We start from the raw sequence: 17277 nt of genomic DNA on the forward strand, positions 1-17277 counted from the left end.
TGTCTGTCTGTCTGTCTGTCTGTCTGTCTGTCTGTCTGTCTGTCTGTCTGTCTGTCTGTCTGTCTATCTGTCTGAAACAGTGAAGGCACTCAAACAAACAATACTCCTCTTCTCTGGAAAAGCAGTATTTTGTCTGTGTGTCTGTAGATGAATGAATGGATGAAACAAACCAAACTAAATGTCCTCTTCAGTTCAAAGTGGAAGCAGGTGTTTTCTCATTGGTCCATCAGACACACCCTGTTAATCCAGACGTAAACAAAACAAAAACACACATTATTTCCTCTTTCTTTTGGAAACGTGACGAACAGTGAACACACACTGTGTTGTTGGACCGTAGTGAACGACACAAGAGATACATCTCACACACACACACACACACACACACACACACACACACACACACACACACACACACACACACACACACACACAGACACAGACACACACACACACACACACACACACACACACACACACACACACACACACACAGCGGTGGTGTTTACTCTAAACAGGGAGGGTGGAAGGTGATACACCCCCCCCCCCTCCATTGAAGTTATACAGGCTGTCAGTCAGTTGAAAGAAGTTGCTATGACAACAGTTTGACTCCCAGGTTTTATTTCCTGTCAAACAATAAAACACCTTTACACACACACACACACACACACACACACACACACACACACACACACACACACACACACACACACACACACACACACACACACACACACACACACACACACACACACACACACACACACACGTATGTATGTATGTATGTATGTATGTATGTATGTATGTATGTGTATATATATATATATATATATATATATATATATATATATATATATATATATATATATATATATATATATATATATATATATATATATATATATATATATATATATATATACATATATATATATATATATATATATATATATATTATAATGAAGAATGCACAATTATGTATGTATTTTACATAAATGAGGATGTAAATAATTGTATTTAAATGAAGAACTAAAGTATAAAGTACAGGTCAAGTGGTTAAAATAATTGCTGTATTAAGTCATTTTAGCTGGGGATCCCCCCAAGGACCCCTGGGGGTCCCCAGACCACACTTTCAGAACCAGTGCATTAGGGCAGTAGGAGTTGAGGCATTACATTAGAAATATAATATAAAACATGAAATAGGGCAGATTGCCTGTTTTCACAATCATTTGCCTCATTTGCCTCATTTGCCTCATTTTCCAGACAGACAGACAGATATTTAAAACAATATGTATCAAAGTGTATCAAATTAATTAGTTGTGTTTTCATCACATGTGTTGTTGTGGTCACAGTATTCTGATCACATAATAAACCTGTATTGATCTCCTGTCTGGACCAGCAGGAAACATGAAACACAGAGAAGACAATAATAATAAAACACATTTATTAGTCTGTCTGACACATCTGCATGCTGAGTGAATATAATGTATATTCTATCCATGATTATAAGTATATAAATTAATATACAATCTATAAACCATAGATATGAGATTAATATAAAGTTTCAGTAACTGGATAATGTACCGTCTATCAACAGTTAATATAATGAGTCAATAATAATATACAGTCTATCTATACCAGTGTTGCTCCCTAACTATAAACTAACCAACTAAATAAATGACTAACTAACTAACTAAATAAATAATTAACTAACTAACTAACCAACTCACTAAATAACTAACTATCTATAAACTAACTAACTGACTGTAATCACTTTGCAAACATCTCATTTAAGTGGAAGCTCTGTTTATAAAACATTAAAACCAGATGAATGCAGCATGAATAGATCTACAAGCTCACAATGAGATGCATTGTGAGCTTGTAGATCTGTTTATAAAACATTAAAACCAGATGAATGCAGCATGAATAGATCTACAAGCTCACAATGAGACGCACTGTGAGCTTGTAGATCTGTTTATAAAACATTAAAACCAGATGAACGCAGCATGAATAGATCTACAAGCTCACAATGAGACGCACTGTGAGCTTGTAGATCTGTTTATAAAACATTAAAACCAGATGAACGCAGCATGAATAGATCTACAAGCTCACAATGAGACGCATTGTGAGCTTGTAGATCTGTTTATAATGCCATCGTAGAAAAGAGTATTTAAGAATTACAACGGTTGTATTTTTGAAAAAAAAACGGAGGCGCTCGCGTTGCGTTGGTGGATGGGAAATGTAGTCCTTTATAATGTAGTTCTTCTAGCCACCCGTGGTGGATGGAACATGTAGTTCATAAATGTAGTTCTTATGGACACGATCCCGTTTTATTTTGAAGAGAAAACGGAAGTGTTCTCGTGGTGTTCGATGTGAAACATGACACTTGGATGGTTTTATTCTGAAGTGAAACGGAAGCGCTCGAGTGATCGCTAACGTGGTATTTGACACAGCAAATTCGGGTTTATTTTGAAAAGAATGCAGCCGGAAGTGGTTAATTAGTTTAGTTTGAAGAGAAAGCGGAAGTGCCAGCGCAGCGTTACGTTCGACATGACAACGTGGTTGCTGACGTCATATCTGACGTGGGGCTGTTTATGTAGCAAACGGCTAGCTAGCAGCTAGCTGCTTTATGCAGCAACAAACTAACAAACCAATGAGTGGAGGAGGAATTAACATCTTATTATGATGATGCTCTTTATAAAACCATGAAATGGACTAAATATCCATAAATATTGTTTATATTATTATATTATATTATATTATGTTATAGTATATATCATAGTATAAAATGATTACATGGATGGACTAAATATCCATAAATAGTGTTTGTTGAGTCACGTGACATAGTTGAGTGGTTAGTGAGCGCAAGGACTTAATTGAACGACCTGTTAAAAAAATGAATGAGCCTTTATGCGTCATAGTTATAAATAATATACCTAGAGTAGACGAGTGTGTCCACTAGAGGGCGACACATTCCATAGAATAGAATTAGAGGCATCCTGACCTCTGCTTTTTATTACATTCTATTGTTTCAGGATTGACAACATGTGTCACGATCAGTGGTGTAAAGTAAAGTACATTTACTCAAGTACTGTCTGTACTTAAGTACAATGTTGAGGTACTTGAAGGAGGATTTGAACTTACCATTAACCAAACTCTGTAGAGGGCGCAGTGGAGTAAATAAAAATAATTTCCGTCTTGCTGACATATTTTATTTTCTGGACAAAACGTGTATTTTACAGAGTAGGTGGGGTGATGAGAGGCTTCCCACCTCCTAGAATAGACTTTCAACAACACAAAACAGCCTTTGTTTAGGTGTGTAGCGAAATGGCTTGTACAAGCACAGAGCCCTGGGTCTTCCAGGGCGTTAGAGGGCGTTAGAGGGAACTCACTAACGCTCTGGACCAGGGCTGCGCCTCTACCAGTGTAAAGTGGGCTGATGTTTGATGATCTCTGGTTGGGTTATTTACGGTAAAAAACACAGCACTGCGCCTCTACCAGGATAAAGTGGGCTGATGTTTGATGCTCTCTGGTTGCGTTATTTACGGTAAAAAACACAGCACTGCGCCTCTACCAGGGTAAAGTGGGCTGATGTTTGATGATCTCTGGTTGGGTTATTTACGGTAAAAAACACAGCACTGCGCCTCTACCAGGATAAAGTGGGCTGATGTTTGATGCTCTCTGGTTGCGTTATTTACGGTAAAAAACACAGCACTGCGCCTCTACCAGGGTAAAGTGGGCTGATGTTTGATGATCTCTGGTTGGGTTATTTACGGTAAAAAACACAGCACTGCGCCTCTACCAGGGTAAAGTGGGCTGATGTTTGATGCTCTCTGGTTGCGTTATTTACGGTAAAACCTAGCCATTGTTCACATGACGCTCGTCTGTCACGTCATGGCGCAACTTGTTCCTGGTTTTAGCACTTTCTCCATTTACAACCCGTACATCTACATAAACGTTCACATTTTAAATATGAAGCACTGACCTCACGGCCACGGATGTTACAAGTTAAAACGCGTTGGTCTAAGTACCTGTATCCTCCGTATTGTTCAATAAAAAGCATTTGAATTTGAAACTAGGTGGCCATTTTCTCATAGAGTCATTATGTAATCAGAGTGCAATACACCTCCCAACCGATAAGGTCGCTTAGTTGAAAGCATTTGAAGGACATTCTAAGAAAATGGCTGCCGATCGGATTAAAATGCTTTTTATTTAACAATACGGAAGATATGGGTACTTAGACCTGGGCGTTTTAACTTGTAACATCCATGGCCGTGAGGTCAGCACTTTATATTTAAAATAAAAACGTTTATGTAGATGTGACGGTTGTACATGGAGAAAGTGCAAAAAACAGGAACAAGTTGCGCCATGACTGTAATGATGTGACAGTCATGTTTCAGGGGAAGGGTAAAAGCCAGCGCTGCGCCTCTACCAGGATAAAGTGGGCTGATGTTTGATGCGCCTCTACCAGGGTAAAGTGGGCTGATGTTTGATGCGCCTCTACCAGGGTAAAGTGGGCTGATGTTTGATGCGCCTCTACCAGGGTAAAGTGGGCTGATGTTTGATGCGCCTCTACCAGGGTAAAGTGGGCTGATGTTTGATGCGCCTCTACCAGGGTAAAGTGGGCTGATGTTTGATGCACCTCTACCAGGGCTGATGTTTGATGCGCCTCTACCAGGGTAAAGTGGGCTGATGTTTGATGCACCTCTACCAGGGTAAAGTGGGCTGATGTTTGATGCACCTCTACCAGGGCTGATGTTTGATGCGCCTCTACCAGGGTAAAGTGGGCTGATGTTTGATGCGCCTCTACCAGGGTAAAGTGGGCTGATGTTTGATGCGCCTCTACCAGGGTAAAGTGGGCTGATGTTTGATGGCGGCGGCCAGAAGCTGTGAGTTTGTTTTGTTTATAAAACATTATAAATGCTTTGATCTCTGTGATCTGATGTTATTAATACTGATTGATTATTGGTTGTTGATCTGACATCATTACTTATCGATTAAAACCCATTAAAACAGGGCAGCATGTGTGTAAAAAAACACTTTAAACCATTACTTTATACTTTGTCTGTTCAACAGTAGCAGATCTACAAGCTCATAGTGCTGCGCTATGAGCTTGTAGATCTGATATTTTATGAAAAAAACGTGAATATGCTGATGATAATCTTTGAACAAAACAAACAGATTTTTACTCAAGGGTCCTGGAACTATAATGTTATGATGGGGTCTGAACTATAATGTTATGATGGGGGTCTGAACTATAATGTTATGATGGGGTCTGAACTATAATGTTATGATGGGGGTCTGAACTATAATGTTATGATGGGGGTCTGAACTATAATGTTATGATGGGGGTCTGAACTATAATGTTATGATGGGGTCTGAACTATAATGTTATGATGGGGATCTGAACTATAATGTTATGATGGGGGTCTGAACTATAATGTTATGATGGGGATCTGAACTATAATGTTATGATGGGGGTCTGAACTATAATGTTATGATGGGGGTCTGAACTATAATGTTATGATGGGGGTCTGAACTATAATGTTATGATGGGGGTCTGAACTATAATGTTATGATGGGGGTCTGAACTATAATGTTATGATGGGGGTCTGGAACTATAATGTTATGATGGGGGTCTGAACTATAATGTTATGATGGGGGTCTGGAACTATAATGTTATGATGGGGGTCTGAACTATAATGTTATGATGGGGGTCTGAACTATAATGTTATGATGGGGTCTGAACTATAATGTTATGATGGGGTCTGAACTATAATGTTATGATGGGGGTCTGGAACTATAATGTTATGATGGGGTCTGAACTATAATGTTATGATGGGGGTCTGAACTATAATGTTATGATGGGGGTCTGGAACTATAATGTTATGATGGGGGTCTGAACTATAATGTTATGATGGGGGTCTGAACTATAATGTTATGATGGGGTCTGAACTATAATGTTATGATGGGGTCTGAACTATAATGTTATGATGGGGGTCTGAACTATAATGTTATGATGGGGGTCTGAACTATAATGTTATGATGGGGTCTGAACTATAATGTTATGATGGGGGTCTGAACTATAATGTTATGATGGGGGTCTGAACTATAATGTTATGATGGGGTCTGAACTATAATGTTATGATGGGGATCTGAACTATAATGTTATGATGGGGGTCTGAACTATAATGTTATGATGGGGGTCTGAACTATAATGTTATGATGGGGGTCTGGAACTATAATGTTATGATGGGGGTCTGAACTATAATGTTATGATGGGGGTCTGAACTATAATGTTATGATGGGGGTCTGAACTATAATGTTATGATGGGGGTCCCTGGAACTAAGGAAGTTATTAATACATGATATAAAATAGATTAAAGTTATCAGACATGTAGGAAGTTATTAATAAATGATATAAAATAGATAAAAGTTATCAGACATGTAGGAAGTTATTATTAAATGATATAAAATAGATTAAAGTTATCAGACATGTAGGAAGTTATTAATAAATGATATAAAATAGATAAAAGTTATCAGACATGTAGGAAGTTATTAATAAATGATATAAAATAGATTAAAGTTAACAGACATGTAGGAAGTTATTAATAAATGATATAAAATAGATTAAAGTTAACAGACATGTAGGAAGTTATTAATAAATGATATAAAATAGATTAAAGTTAACAGACATGTAGGAAGTTATTAATAAATGATATAAAATAGATTAAAGTTAACAGACATGTAGGAAGTTATTAATAAATGATATAAAATAGATTAAAGTTAACAGACATGTAGGAAGTTATTAATAAATGGATTAAATTATTAAAACGGATCAAATTAAACAGATTAATGAATCATTTTTAATCCGGTTTGATCAGAGATTCACAGCTGAAGACCCTGTTTAGACAGATTATGCTTATTAATAGTAATAATAATAATACTAATATCATATTTTCAAATAGCATATTAGCAGATCTACAAGCTCACAGCATGTCGCATGGCGACGTGCTGTGAGCTTGTTGAGCTTGCTGTGAGCTTGTAGATCTGCTATTTTTAAATAGCCGATGTAGGAGGTTATGTTTAATTGTGATGCTATATCAACTCATTTTGCTGGGGACCCCCTGGAACCCTCTCAAGGACCCCCTGGGGGTCCCACTCCTCACTCCCCAGCTAAAATGAGTTAATACATGTTAATTATAATCATGTAATCACACTAACCTCCTACATCGACTACTTCAAACTAGCTTTTGATTTTAAAGAATCTGATCAGCCTATTTTTAAATTTAATTTCATGTTTTAGCTTATTTATTTAAATTAAATGAGTTCTAATCTATGGTTGATTTTTAAAAAAAAAATGTAATCTGTTAATGTTATATTTGAACAGTTTTTTATTGTGCTTTGATAATCTGGCTGTGAAACACAATGTAGTTTTTATGTGAACCTTAGAAAAGACAAATTAACCTAAACCTAGTAAAGTCATATTATTATTAATAATTATAGGGTTAACTTTAACTGATTTGTACTTAGCTGTGTGCTGAAAATAGCAGATCTACAAGCTCACAACACGTCAAATGTTTGAAAATATACTAATTATTTTCAACATGGAAGTGTGTGTGTGTGTGTGTGTGTGTGTGTGTGTGTGTGTGTGTGTGTGTGTGTGTGTGTGTGTGTGTGTGTGTGTGTGTGTGTGTGTGTGTGTGTGTGTGTGTGTGTGTGTGTGTGTGTGTGCAGAGCACTCGATGTCTCGATGCAGAGTGTGGCTCAAACTGCGGTTCCTGAGCTGTTCCAGGACCACGGTCCAGGCTCTTCTTCTGTTGGTTCTGACCTTCTGTGTGGCTCTGCCTCTCTGCTGCCACCGCCTGGTCTACAGCTATTACTACATCAAGTCTGTTTACCTGGACTCTATGAGCGAAGCTGCACTACAGGTTAGACTCCTCCCACATAAACCCCCTAGCACCCACCTCTTCAGACTCCACCTCACCCCCTAGCACTCACCTCTTCACACTCCACCTCACCCCCTAGCACTCACCTCTTCACACTCCACCTCACCTCCTAGCACTCACCTCTTCACACTCCACCTCACCCCCTAGCACTCACCTCTTCACACTCCACCTCACCCCCTAGCACTCACCTCTTCACACTCCACCTCACCCCCTAGCACTCACCTCTTCACACTCCACCTCACCCCCTAGCACTCACCTCTTCACACTCCACCTCACCCCCTAGCACTCACCTCTTCAGACTCCACCTCACCCTCTAGCACTCACCTCTTCAGACTCCACCTCACCCCCTAGCACTCACCTCTTCACACTCCACCTCACCCCCTAGCACTCACCTCTTCACACTCCACCTCACCCCCTAGCACTCACCTCTTCAGACTCCACCTCACCCCCTAGCACTCACCTCTTCACACTCCACCTCACCCCCTAGCACTCACCTCTTCACACTCCACCTCACCCCCTAGCACTCACCTCTTCACACTCCACCTCACCCCCTAGCACTCACCTCTTCAGACTCCACCTCACCCTCTAGCACTCACCTCTTCAGACTCCACCTCACCCCCTAGCACTCACCTCTTCACACTCCACCTCACCCCCTAGCACTCACCTCTTCACACTCCACCTCACCCCCTAGCACTCACCTCTTCAGACTCCACCTCACCCCCTAGCACTCACCTCTTCAGACTCCACCTCACCCCCTAGCATTCACCTCTTCACACTCCACCTCACCCCCTAGCACTCACCTCTTCACACTCCACCTCACCCCCTAGCACTCACCTCTTCACACTCCACCTCACCCCCTAGCACTCACCTCTTCACACTCCACCTCATCTGCTAGCACCCAGATGTTAGGTTTATTGTTTACCTGCTAGCCTAGTATATAGTTGCTAGGTTCATTTTTTACCTGGTGTCCTAGTATATAGTTGCTAGGTTCATTGTTTGCTCTATAATCTGCAGGACAGCAACCAGAGAGGACAGGAAGCTCTGCGCTATTGGACCACCAGAACCCCGCCTCCTGAACCCCAAGCTCCGCCTCCGGACCCCCAAGCTCCGCCTCCGGACCCCCAAGGACCGCCTCCCGAGCCTGAGCTGCTGGTCACCGTGGTGACGGCGAGGCGTAGCGGCGAGGGGCGGGACTTCCACTACCTGCTGCAGGTGGTCAAACGTTTATATATTCAGGGTTAGGGGAGCACATCACTTTTTTGGTCTAGTTCTCAGAAGAGGACCTGGAGATGTTACTTGGTGCACAAAATAAATGGTAAATAAAAAGGTCCGGTGCCCCCGGCGCTGTTTTGTCAACGGGGGGGGATTGTGTGCACACTCACACAATCACGTGCACTGCAGCATGCGTCCCCTCCACCTCCTCCCCATGGGTGTGTATTGTGTATGGGCGACGGGCGTGCATCACCGTGCATGTGTGAGTGTGGCTTCAGGAAGTAAATTCCTAGCCTCGATCTCCAGGCTTTTATTTTTTAGTTTTGCTAAAAAATAAAAGCTTGGAAATTCCTGTCCCAGCTGTTGGTACGCATAAGCGCCTCGCGTCGTCTGATGTGCCGCGCAGAATTCATTTTGGCGACGCATGCGCACCTGTTATGTGCACCCCTGTATATATTTACATTAGCAACCTTATTATTTAAATACTGTGTAATATTAATGTTTACGTGAATGATTCTACCTTTACGACCTTATTATTTAACTACTGTGTAATAAATACATTTCAACAGCTGTATATAAAATGTATTTATTTGTTGGTGAACTGCTGCCCCCTACAGGTGATGTGTAGTATAATGTATTAATGTGATGAACTGCTGCCCCCTACAGGTGATGTGTAGTATAATGTATTAATGTGATGAACTGCTGCCCCCTACAGGTGATGCAGCGTCTTGCAGGCCTGCTGGCTGACTGTCAGCAGGGGGACGTAAACAGACGTTGCGCGGAGGTGCTGGTGTGCGACGTGGAAAGCGGTCCCCTGGGGAACGAGGACGCCTCGCTGCTGGAGGGCTGGTTCCGCGTGGTGCGGCCCTCCCCAGAGGAGCGGCGGAAGATCTCAGGTTAGAGCTTTATTTACCATGTGTTCTATCATACCGACACAGAGCTTTATTTACCATGTGTTCTGTCATACCAACACAGAGCTTTATTTACCATGTGTTCTATCATACCAACACAGAGCTTTATTTACCATGTGTTCTATCATACCAACACAGAGCTTTATTTACCATGTGTTCTGTCATACCAACACAAAGCTTTATTTACCATGTGTTCTATCATACCAACACAGAGCTTTATTTACCATGTGTTCTATCATACCAACACAAAGCTTTATTTACCATGTGTTCTGTCATACTGACACAGAGCTTTATTTACCATGTGTTCTATCATACCAACACAAAGCTTTATTTACCATGTGTTCTGTCATACCAACACAGAGCTTTATTTACCATGTGTTCTGTCATACCAACACAGAGCTTTATTTACCATGTGTTCTATCATACTGACACAGAGCTTTATTTACCATGTGTTCTATCATACTGACACAGAGCTTTATTTACCATGTGTTCTATCATACCAACACAGAGCTTTATTTACCATGTGTTCTATCATACTGACACAAAGCTTTATTTACCATGTGTTCTATCATACCAACACAGAGCTTTATTTACCATGTGTTCTATCATACTGACACAAAGCTTTATTTACCATGTGTTCTATCATACCAACACAGAGCTTTATTTACCATGTGTTCTATCATACTGACACAAAGCTTTATTTACCATGTGTTCTATCATACCAACACAGAGCTTTATTTACCATGTGTTCTATCATACCAACACAAAGCTTTATTTACCATGTGTTCTATCATACTGACACAGAGCTTTATTTACCATGTGTTCTATCATACCAACACAAAGCTTTATTTACCATGTGTTCTATCATACTGACACAGAGCTTTATTTACCATGTGTTCTATCATACTGACACAGAGCTTTATATTCATATATATTATATATACACCCCAGCCTGTAGGAGTATTAATAATATATATTATATATACACCCCCAGCCTGTAGGAGTATTAATAATATATATTATATATACGCCCCCAGCCTGTAGGAGTATTAATAATATATATTATATATACCCCCCAGCCCGTAGGAGTATTAATAATATATATTATATATACACCCCAGCCCGTAGGAGTATTAATAATATATATTATATATACACCCCAGCCCGTAGGAGTATTAATAATATATATTATATATACACCCCAGCCTGTAGGAGTATTAATAATATATATTATATATACACCCCAGCCCGTAGGAGTATTAATAATATATATTATATATATTAATATATATTATATATACGCCCCCATTCTGTAGGAGTATTAATAATATATATTATATATACACCCCCAGCCTGTAGGAGTATTAATAATATATATTATATATAACCCCCAGCCTGTAGGAGTATTAATAATATATATTATATATACCCCCCAGCCTGTAGGAGTATTAATAATATATATTATATATACACCCCAGCCTGTAGGAGTATTAATAATATATATTATATATACGCCCCCAGCCTGTAGGAGTATTAATAATATATATTATATATACGCCCCCATTCTGTAGGAGTATTAATAATATATATTATATATACACCCCAGCCTGTAGGAGTATTAATAATATATATTATATATACGCCCCAGCCTGTAGGAGTATTAATAATATATATTATATATACGCCCCCATTCTGTAGGAGTATTAATAATATATATTATATATACACCCCCAGCCTGTAGGAGTATTAATAATATATATTATATATACCCCCCAGCCTGTAGGAGTATTAATAATATATATTATATATACCCCCCAGCCTGTAGGAGTATTAATAATATATATTATATATACGCCCCCAGCCTGTAGGAGTATTAATAATATATATTATATATACGCCCCAGCCTGTAGGAGTATTAATAATATATATTATATATACGCCCCAGCCTGTAGGAGTATTAATAATATATATTATATATACCCCCCAGCCTGTAGGAGTATTAATAATATATATTATATATACCCCCCAGCCTGTAGGAGTATTTATGATGAAATGACCGATTGTTTGATTAAACGTTGCATTCTTCACCCACAGGGGGAGGAGTCACAGGAGGAGGAGTCAACATCTTTGAGAAGGAGAAGAGAGATTATGTCTTCTGTCTGAGGAGAGGATGGGAGCTGGTGAGAATTATTATTATTATTATTATTATGTCTTCTGTCTGAGGAGAGGATGGGAGCTGGTGAGAATTATTATTATTATTATTATTATTATTACCCTTATTATTATTATTATTATTATTATTATTATTAATATGTCTTCTGTCTGAGGAGAGGATGGGAGCTGGTGAGAATTATTATTATTATTATTATTACCCTTATTATTATTATTATTAATATGTCTTGTGTCTGAGGAGAGGATGGGAGCTGGTGAGAATTATTATTATTATTATTATTATTATTATTATTATTAATATGTCTTCTGTCTGAGGAGAGGATGGGAGATGGTGAGAATTAATATTTTATCATCATTAATAGCAACTCCTTATGGATTAATTATTCAATAAGGAAATGCACTATTTATAATTATAATGATACTTACAGTGTCTGCTGTGTGACTCATTACAATATCACAATACAATGAATGTAGTTATGATTAGTTATTAATCATAATGGCAGGATCAGTCAAGGAGCACTTCACCCATTTTCAACCTTTTTTCACGGTGCCACCAAACGTGAGCTTGTAGATCTGCTCGATTTTTTTGTGCAAATGGTTGAATCTATATTTTGCTGCGGAGCAGCATTGTCTGACTCTCTGACAGGCATCTGGACACAAGCTCACAAGCCAGCGCGTTGTGAGCTTGTAGATCTGCTATTTAAAAAATATACAGTGCTTCTGCGAGAGCACTCTCGGGAGTTTAGACCGGTGCAGCGGCGCTGCTGTTATATTTTCATGGCCACCGGGAGATCAGACATTTAACCCATGGTCCAACACACACCAGCCTTCATCCATTAATGTTCTCTCCATCTATCTCTCATTAATGCGGAGCGGGACGGAACTCGCCCGTCCGACGGTCCAAGTCTCACTGGGAAATGGGAATAGCCTAAATGACGGCTTTATTTTAGTGTAACTCGAACGCGCACTGCTCTGTATGGGTTAAATAAATTGCGCGTTTTAACCCAGCAACCCTATGTAAATTACGCCACTGCTGAAAAACGTCCCAGCCCAACAGTAACGTAACTAATAATTGGGCTGCGCGACCCGGAAATTACCGTAAGCCAAAAAATAATTTAATAAAACATTTTTTTTCATGGTGGCGCTATAACAGGCCGATTCGCGTGTTTACCTATAACTGCACCGATCTGCGTGAAACCTTGCACGCACACTCCCACTGCGCCGATTCACATTGGCCTGTTATAGCGCCACCAGCAGGTCTAATTTAGCAAAACACATTTTTGGGACAAATTGCCTCAAATCATGAATGCACTGTCTGATTGCAGTGAAAGGCCTGAGAAGAAATGGCACCCTTTTCACATTGGCCTATTATAGCGCCACCAGGAGGCCACAATAACCTACCTGACCTGGTGGAGACCTGTGCTCCGAGGAGCACCTTTTCTACTCATTATTATTATTATTATTACTAATAATAGTAATAACATAATGTTTAATGTCTAGGTGAGACCCCGCCACATGGTGGTGCTAGAGGACGATGCTCTCCCCAGAGAGGACTTCCTGCCTGTGATCCAGAACCTTCTATCCAGGAGGTTCAGTCGCTCCAGCCTGTATGTGAAGCTCTACCATCCAGAGAGACTGCAGAGGTTCTGGAACCCTGAGCCCTACCGTCTGCTGGAGTGGCTGGGCCTGGGTCTGGTAGGAGCTACAGTAGTCCTACTGTCTGTTCCTACTGTTACCGTCTGTCCCAGGTTATTATTATTATTATTATTATTATTATTATTATTATTATTATGGGTCTGGTAGGAGCTACAGTAGTCCTACTGTCTGTTCCTACTGTTACCGTCTGTCCCAGGTTATTATTATTATTATTATTATTATTATTATGGGTCTGGTAGGAGCTACAGTAGTCCTACTGTCTGTTCCTACTGTCACCGTCTGTCCCAGGTTAGTTATTATTATTATTATTATTATTATTATTATTATTATTATGGGTCTGGTAGGAGCTACAGTAGTCCTACTGTCTGTTCCTACTGTTACCGTCTGTCCCAGGTTATTATTATTATTATTATTATTATTATTATTATTATTATTATGGGTCTGGTAGGAGCTACAGTAGTCCTACTGTCTGTTCCTACTGTTACCGTCTGTCCCAGGTTATTATTATTATTATTATTATTATTATTATGGGTCTGGTAGGAGCTACAGTAGTCCTACTGTCTGTTCCTACTGTCACCGTCTGTCCCAGGTTAGTTATTATTATTATTATTATTATTATTATTATTATTATTATGGGTCTGGTAGGAGCTACAGTAGTCCTACTGTCTGTTCCTACTGTTACCGTCTGTCCCAGGTTATTATTATTATTATTATTATTATTATTATTATTATTATGGGTCTGGTAGGAGCTACAGTAGTCCTACTGTCTGTTCCTACTGTCACCGTCTGTCCCAGGTTAGTTATTATTATTATTATTATTATTATTATTATTATGGGTCTGGTAGGAGCTACAGTAGTCCTACTGTCTGTTCCTACTGTTACCGTCTGTCCCAGGTTATTATTATTATTATTGTTATTATTGTCTCCACCAGGCCGAAAGGCATGGTGAGAGAGTATGTTTTGCACCCTGTCCGTCCTTCCGTGTGTCATTCTGTCTGTGTACAGCTAATCTCCGGCACCGTTGGCTTGATCACAGTGAAACTGTGCACACACACTCCCTGGATGCCAGAGCAGAACCTCTGCCCCAAATCTTTTGGCATGGGCCTGTTATAGCGCCACCAGGAGGCCACGTTTTGCAAAACACATTTGTTGACATTACTCCTACAGATTCTGCCCAAACATCATGCAAATCTGTACACAGTATCTCTATAGTCATTAAACCAAATTGAAATATGAAGAAGTATTTAAGATTTTTCATATTCCATCCTGATCGGCTAAGATTTAAGTTTGTAGGAGTGCTCCGTTTTGAACAAAATGCCTCAAATCATGAACACAGCATGCAATTTCCGTGAAGTTTTGCATGTACATTCCCACTAGGCCGAGGAAGAAACGCCACTTGAAATGTTTCAAATCAGCCTCATGGTGGCGCTATAACAGGGCGATTCGTGTTTGTACCTCTAACTGCACCGATCTGTGTAAAACTTTGTATGCACACTCCCTAGAGGCCAAGGAAAAACCTTTGCCCTGCATTTTTCACATCTGCCTTTTATAGCGCCACCAGGAGGCCGACTTATATAAAACACTTTTTTAAAGGAACTAAACGGGAAGCAAACAAGCTTTTATTTTGTAAAATGACGTCATTTCTGCTTCTCTCATTCACTCGCTGTGAAGGGACCATCCATAGGCTAGGTAAGAGCGCCATCTGGTGGAATTAAAAAGAGAAAAGAGGACGTGTTTCCTCGTCCACGGCAGGCTGCTCCTTGGCAGAATACAACGCGGAAACGCGTCCATGGCAGTCAAAGAGTTCATGGGTTAACTCATTCAGTGCCATTGACGTGTTTCGTTTTTCTCACGCAGAACCCCAATATATCGTGATCCGAAGATTTACTGCTCCATTCACTTCCTGGTTAACTTATTACTTAAAGGGACTACACCATGAATTAAACAAAAATATTTAATATTTAATATCATATTGTTTATGTCCCTCAAACGTTTTTCAAAAGGTTTGAGCCTAAATCAAGCCTCAGATATATATATATATATATATATATATATATATAGATATACTCATTCCAAGTAACTTCTCTCTGGCTTATAAAGCACTTTCACCTGCAATACCACATTGTCCTGATTTGCACGTGGCGCTATTGAGCCAGTTTGTATGCATGTTATCTCCTGGTTCTGTGTGGAAAAAGTTAAAAAATAATAATAATAATAATAATCTTCTGGGATTGTCCCAGACGTGACGTCACGTCTGGGTGAAAATCAGTTTTGTCTGTTTTGAGACCAATTTACATAAAACCCCAGATATGCTGTGAAAGCCTGAGTGTTCAAACTGTGGTATTTTTTGGGATAGAAGAGAGGTAGGGGAGACCAAAAACACACAAAAGAAGGAAAAGTTCAAATTCATGGTGTAGTCCCTTTAAAAAATCCTGTATCTCGGCTCCTATGTACTTTTTATTTTTGGCTAAAAGCGAACGGGAGGTCACGATGAAATTCTTTTTTTTTTCGCGGAAGCACAGTGAAACCCTCTGATTAGCAACCATCAGAGGATCCATCATACTGGAGATAGGCACTGAATGAGTTAATGGTCATTTCCTGTGTTGGCAGCCACCTCCTCTTCTTCACCCTCTACACCATGGCGGTGGTGGAGCTGCTGGGCAGACACTACCTCCTAGAGGCCAGGAGGCTCAGTGCACAGCTGTACAGCGTCAGCCCGGCCACGGAGTGCTGCACGCCCGCCATGCTGTTCCCCTTTAACTCCTCCCACGCCGTGGCACGCCACCTGGACCACGCCCACTGCCTGAAGGGCCACGCCAAGGACATGGTTCTGTACCAGCTGACCCGCCGCGGCTCGGCCCCCAGCGGGGGGCGCCACAGAGCCCACAGCCTGGAGCCCAACCTCATCAGTCACATTGGAGCCTTTTCGTCTGTGCGGTCCAACCCCCCCAGACCCAGACTGTTATAATACAACCCCCCCAGACCCAGACTGTTATAATACAACCCCCCCAGACCCAGACTGTTATAATACAACCCCCCCAGACCCAGACTGTTATAATACAACCCCCCCAGACCCAGACTGTTATAATACAACCCCCCCAGACCCAGACTGTTATAATACAACCCCCCCAGACCCAGACTGTTATAATACAACCCCCCCAGACCCAGACTGTTATAACTACAACCCCCCCAGACCCAGACTGTTATAACTACAACCCCCCCAGACCCAGACTGTTATAATACGACCCCCCCAGACCCAGACTGTTATAATACAACCCCCCCAGACCCAGACTGTTATAATACAACCCCCCCAGACCCAGACTGTTATAACTACAACCCCCCCAGACCCAGACTGTTATAATACAACCCCCCCAGACCCA

The 17277-nt window shown here is 40.4% G+C and overlaps 1 protein-coding gene across 2 annotated transcripts; it reads left to right on the forward strand.

Annotated features, from left to right (window-relative positions):
- Positions 1-4828: 4828 nt before the first annotated feature.
- pgap4 (post-GPI attachment to proteins GalNAc transferase 4) lies at positions 4829-17077 on the forward strand. 2 transcript variants are annotated; one of them, XM_080420193.1, is made up of 7 exons: positions 4829-4886; positions 7735-7928; positions 8961-9158; positions 9874-10054; positions 12179-12249; positions 13742-13989; positions 16508-17077. In XM_080420193.1, the coding sequence occupies exons 2-7, from the start codon at positions 7743-7745 to the stop codon at positions 16863-16865; spliced, it is 1242 nt and encodes a 413-aa protein (XP_080276319.1). In that variant the 5' UTR covers positions 4829-4886; positions 7735-7742; the 3' UTR covers positions 16866-17077. The 2 variants fall into 2 exon arrangements, with proteins under 2 accessions (XP_080276319.1, XP_080276318.1); XM_080420192.1 differs by having other exon boundaries at positions 12164-12249; positions 16508-17076.
- Positions 17078-17277: the final 200 nt, after the last annotated feature.

Source organism: Gymnoscopelus braueri (genome assembly GCF_963280865.1).
Source record: "Gymnoscopelus braueri genome assembly, chromosome: 2".
Classification (NCBI taxonomy): Eukaryota; Metazoa; Chordata; class Actinopteri; order Myctophiformes; family Myctophidae; genus Gymnoscopelus; species Gymnoscopelus braueri.

Coding starts and splice junctions, on each gene's coding strand:
- pgap4 (XM_080420192.1), top strand. CDS start 7,743: ATGTCTCGATGCAGAGTGTGGCTCAAACTGCGGTTCCTGAGCTGTTCC. Junction 7,929..8,960: donor TGAGCGAAGCTGCACTACAG/GTTAGACTCCTC, acceptor TATAATCTGCAG/GACAGCAACCAGAGAGGACA. Junction 13,990..16,507: donor ACTGTTACCGTCTGTCCCAG/GTTATTATTATT, acceptor CTGTGTTGGCAG/CCACCTCCTCTTCTTCACCC.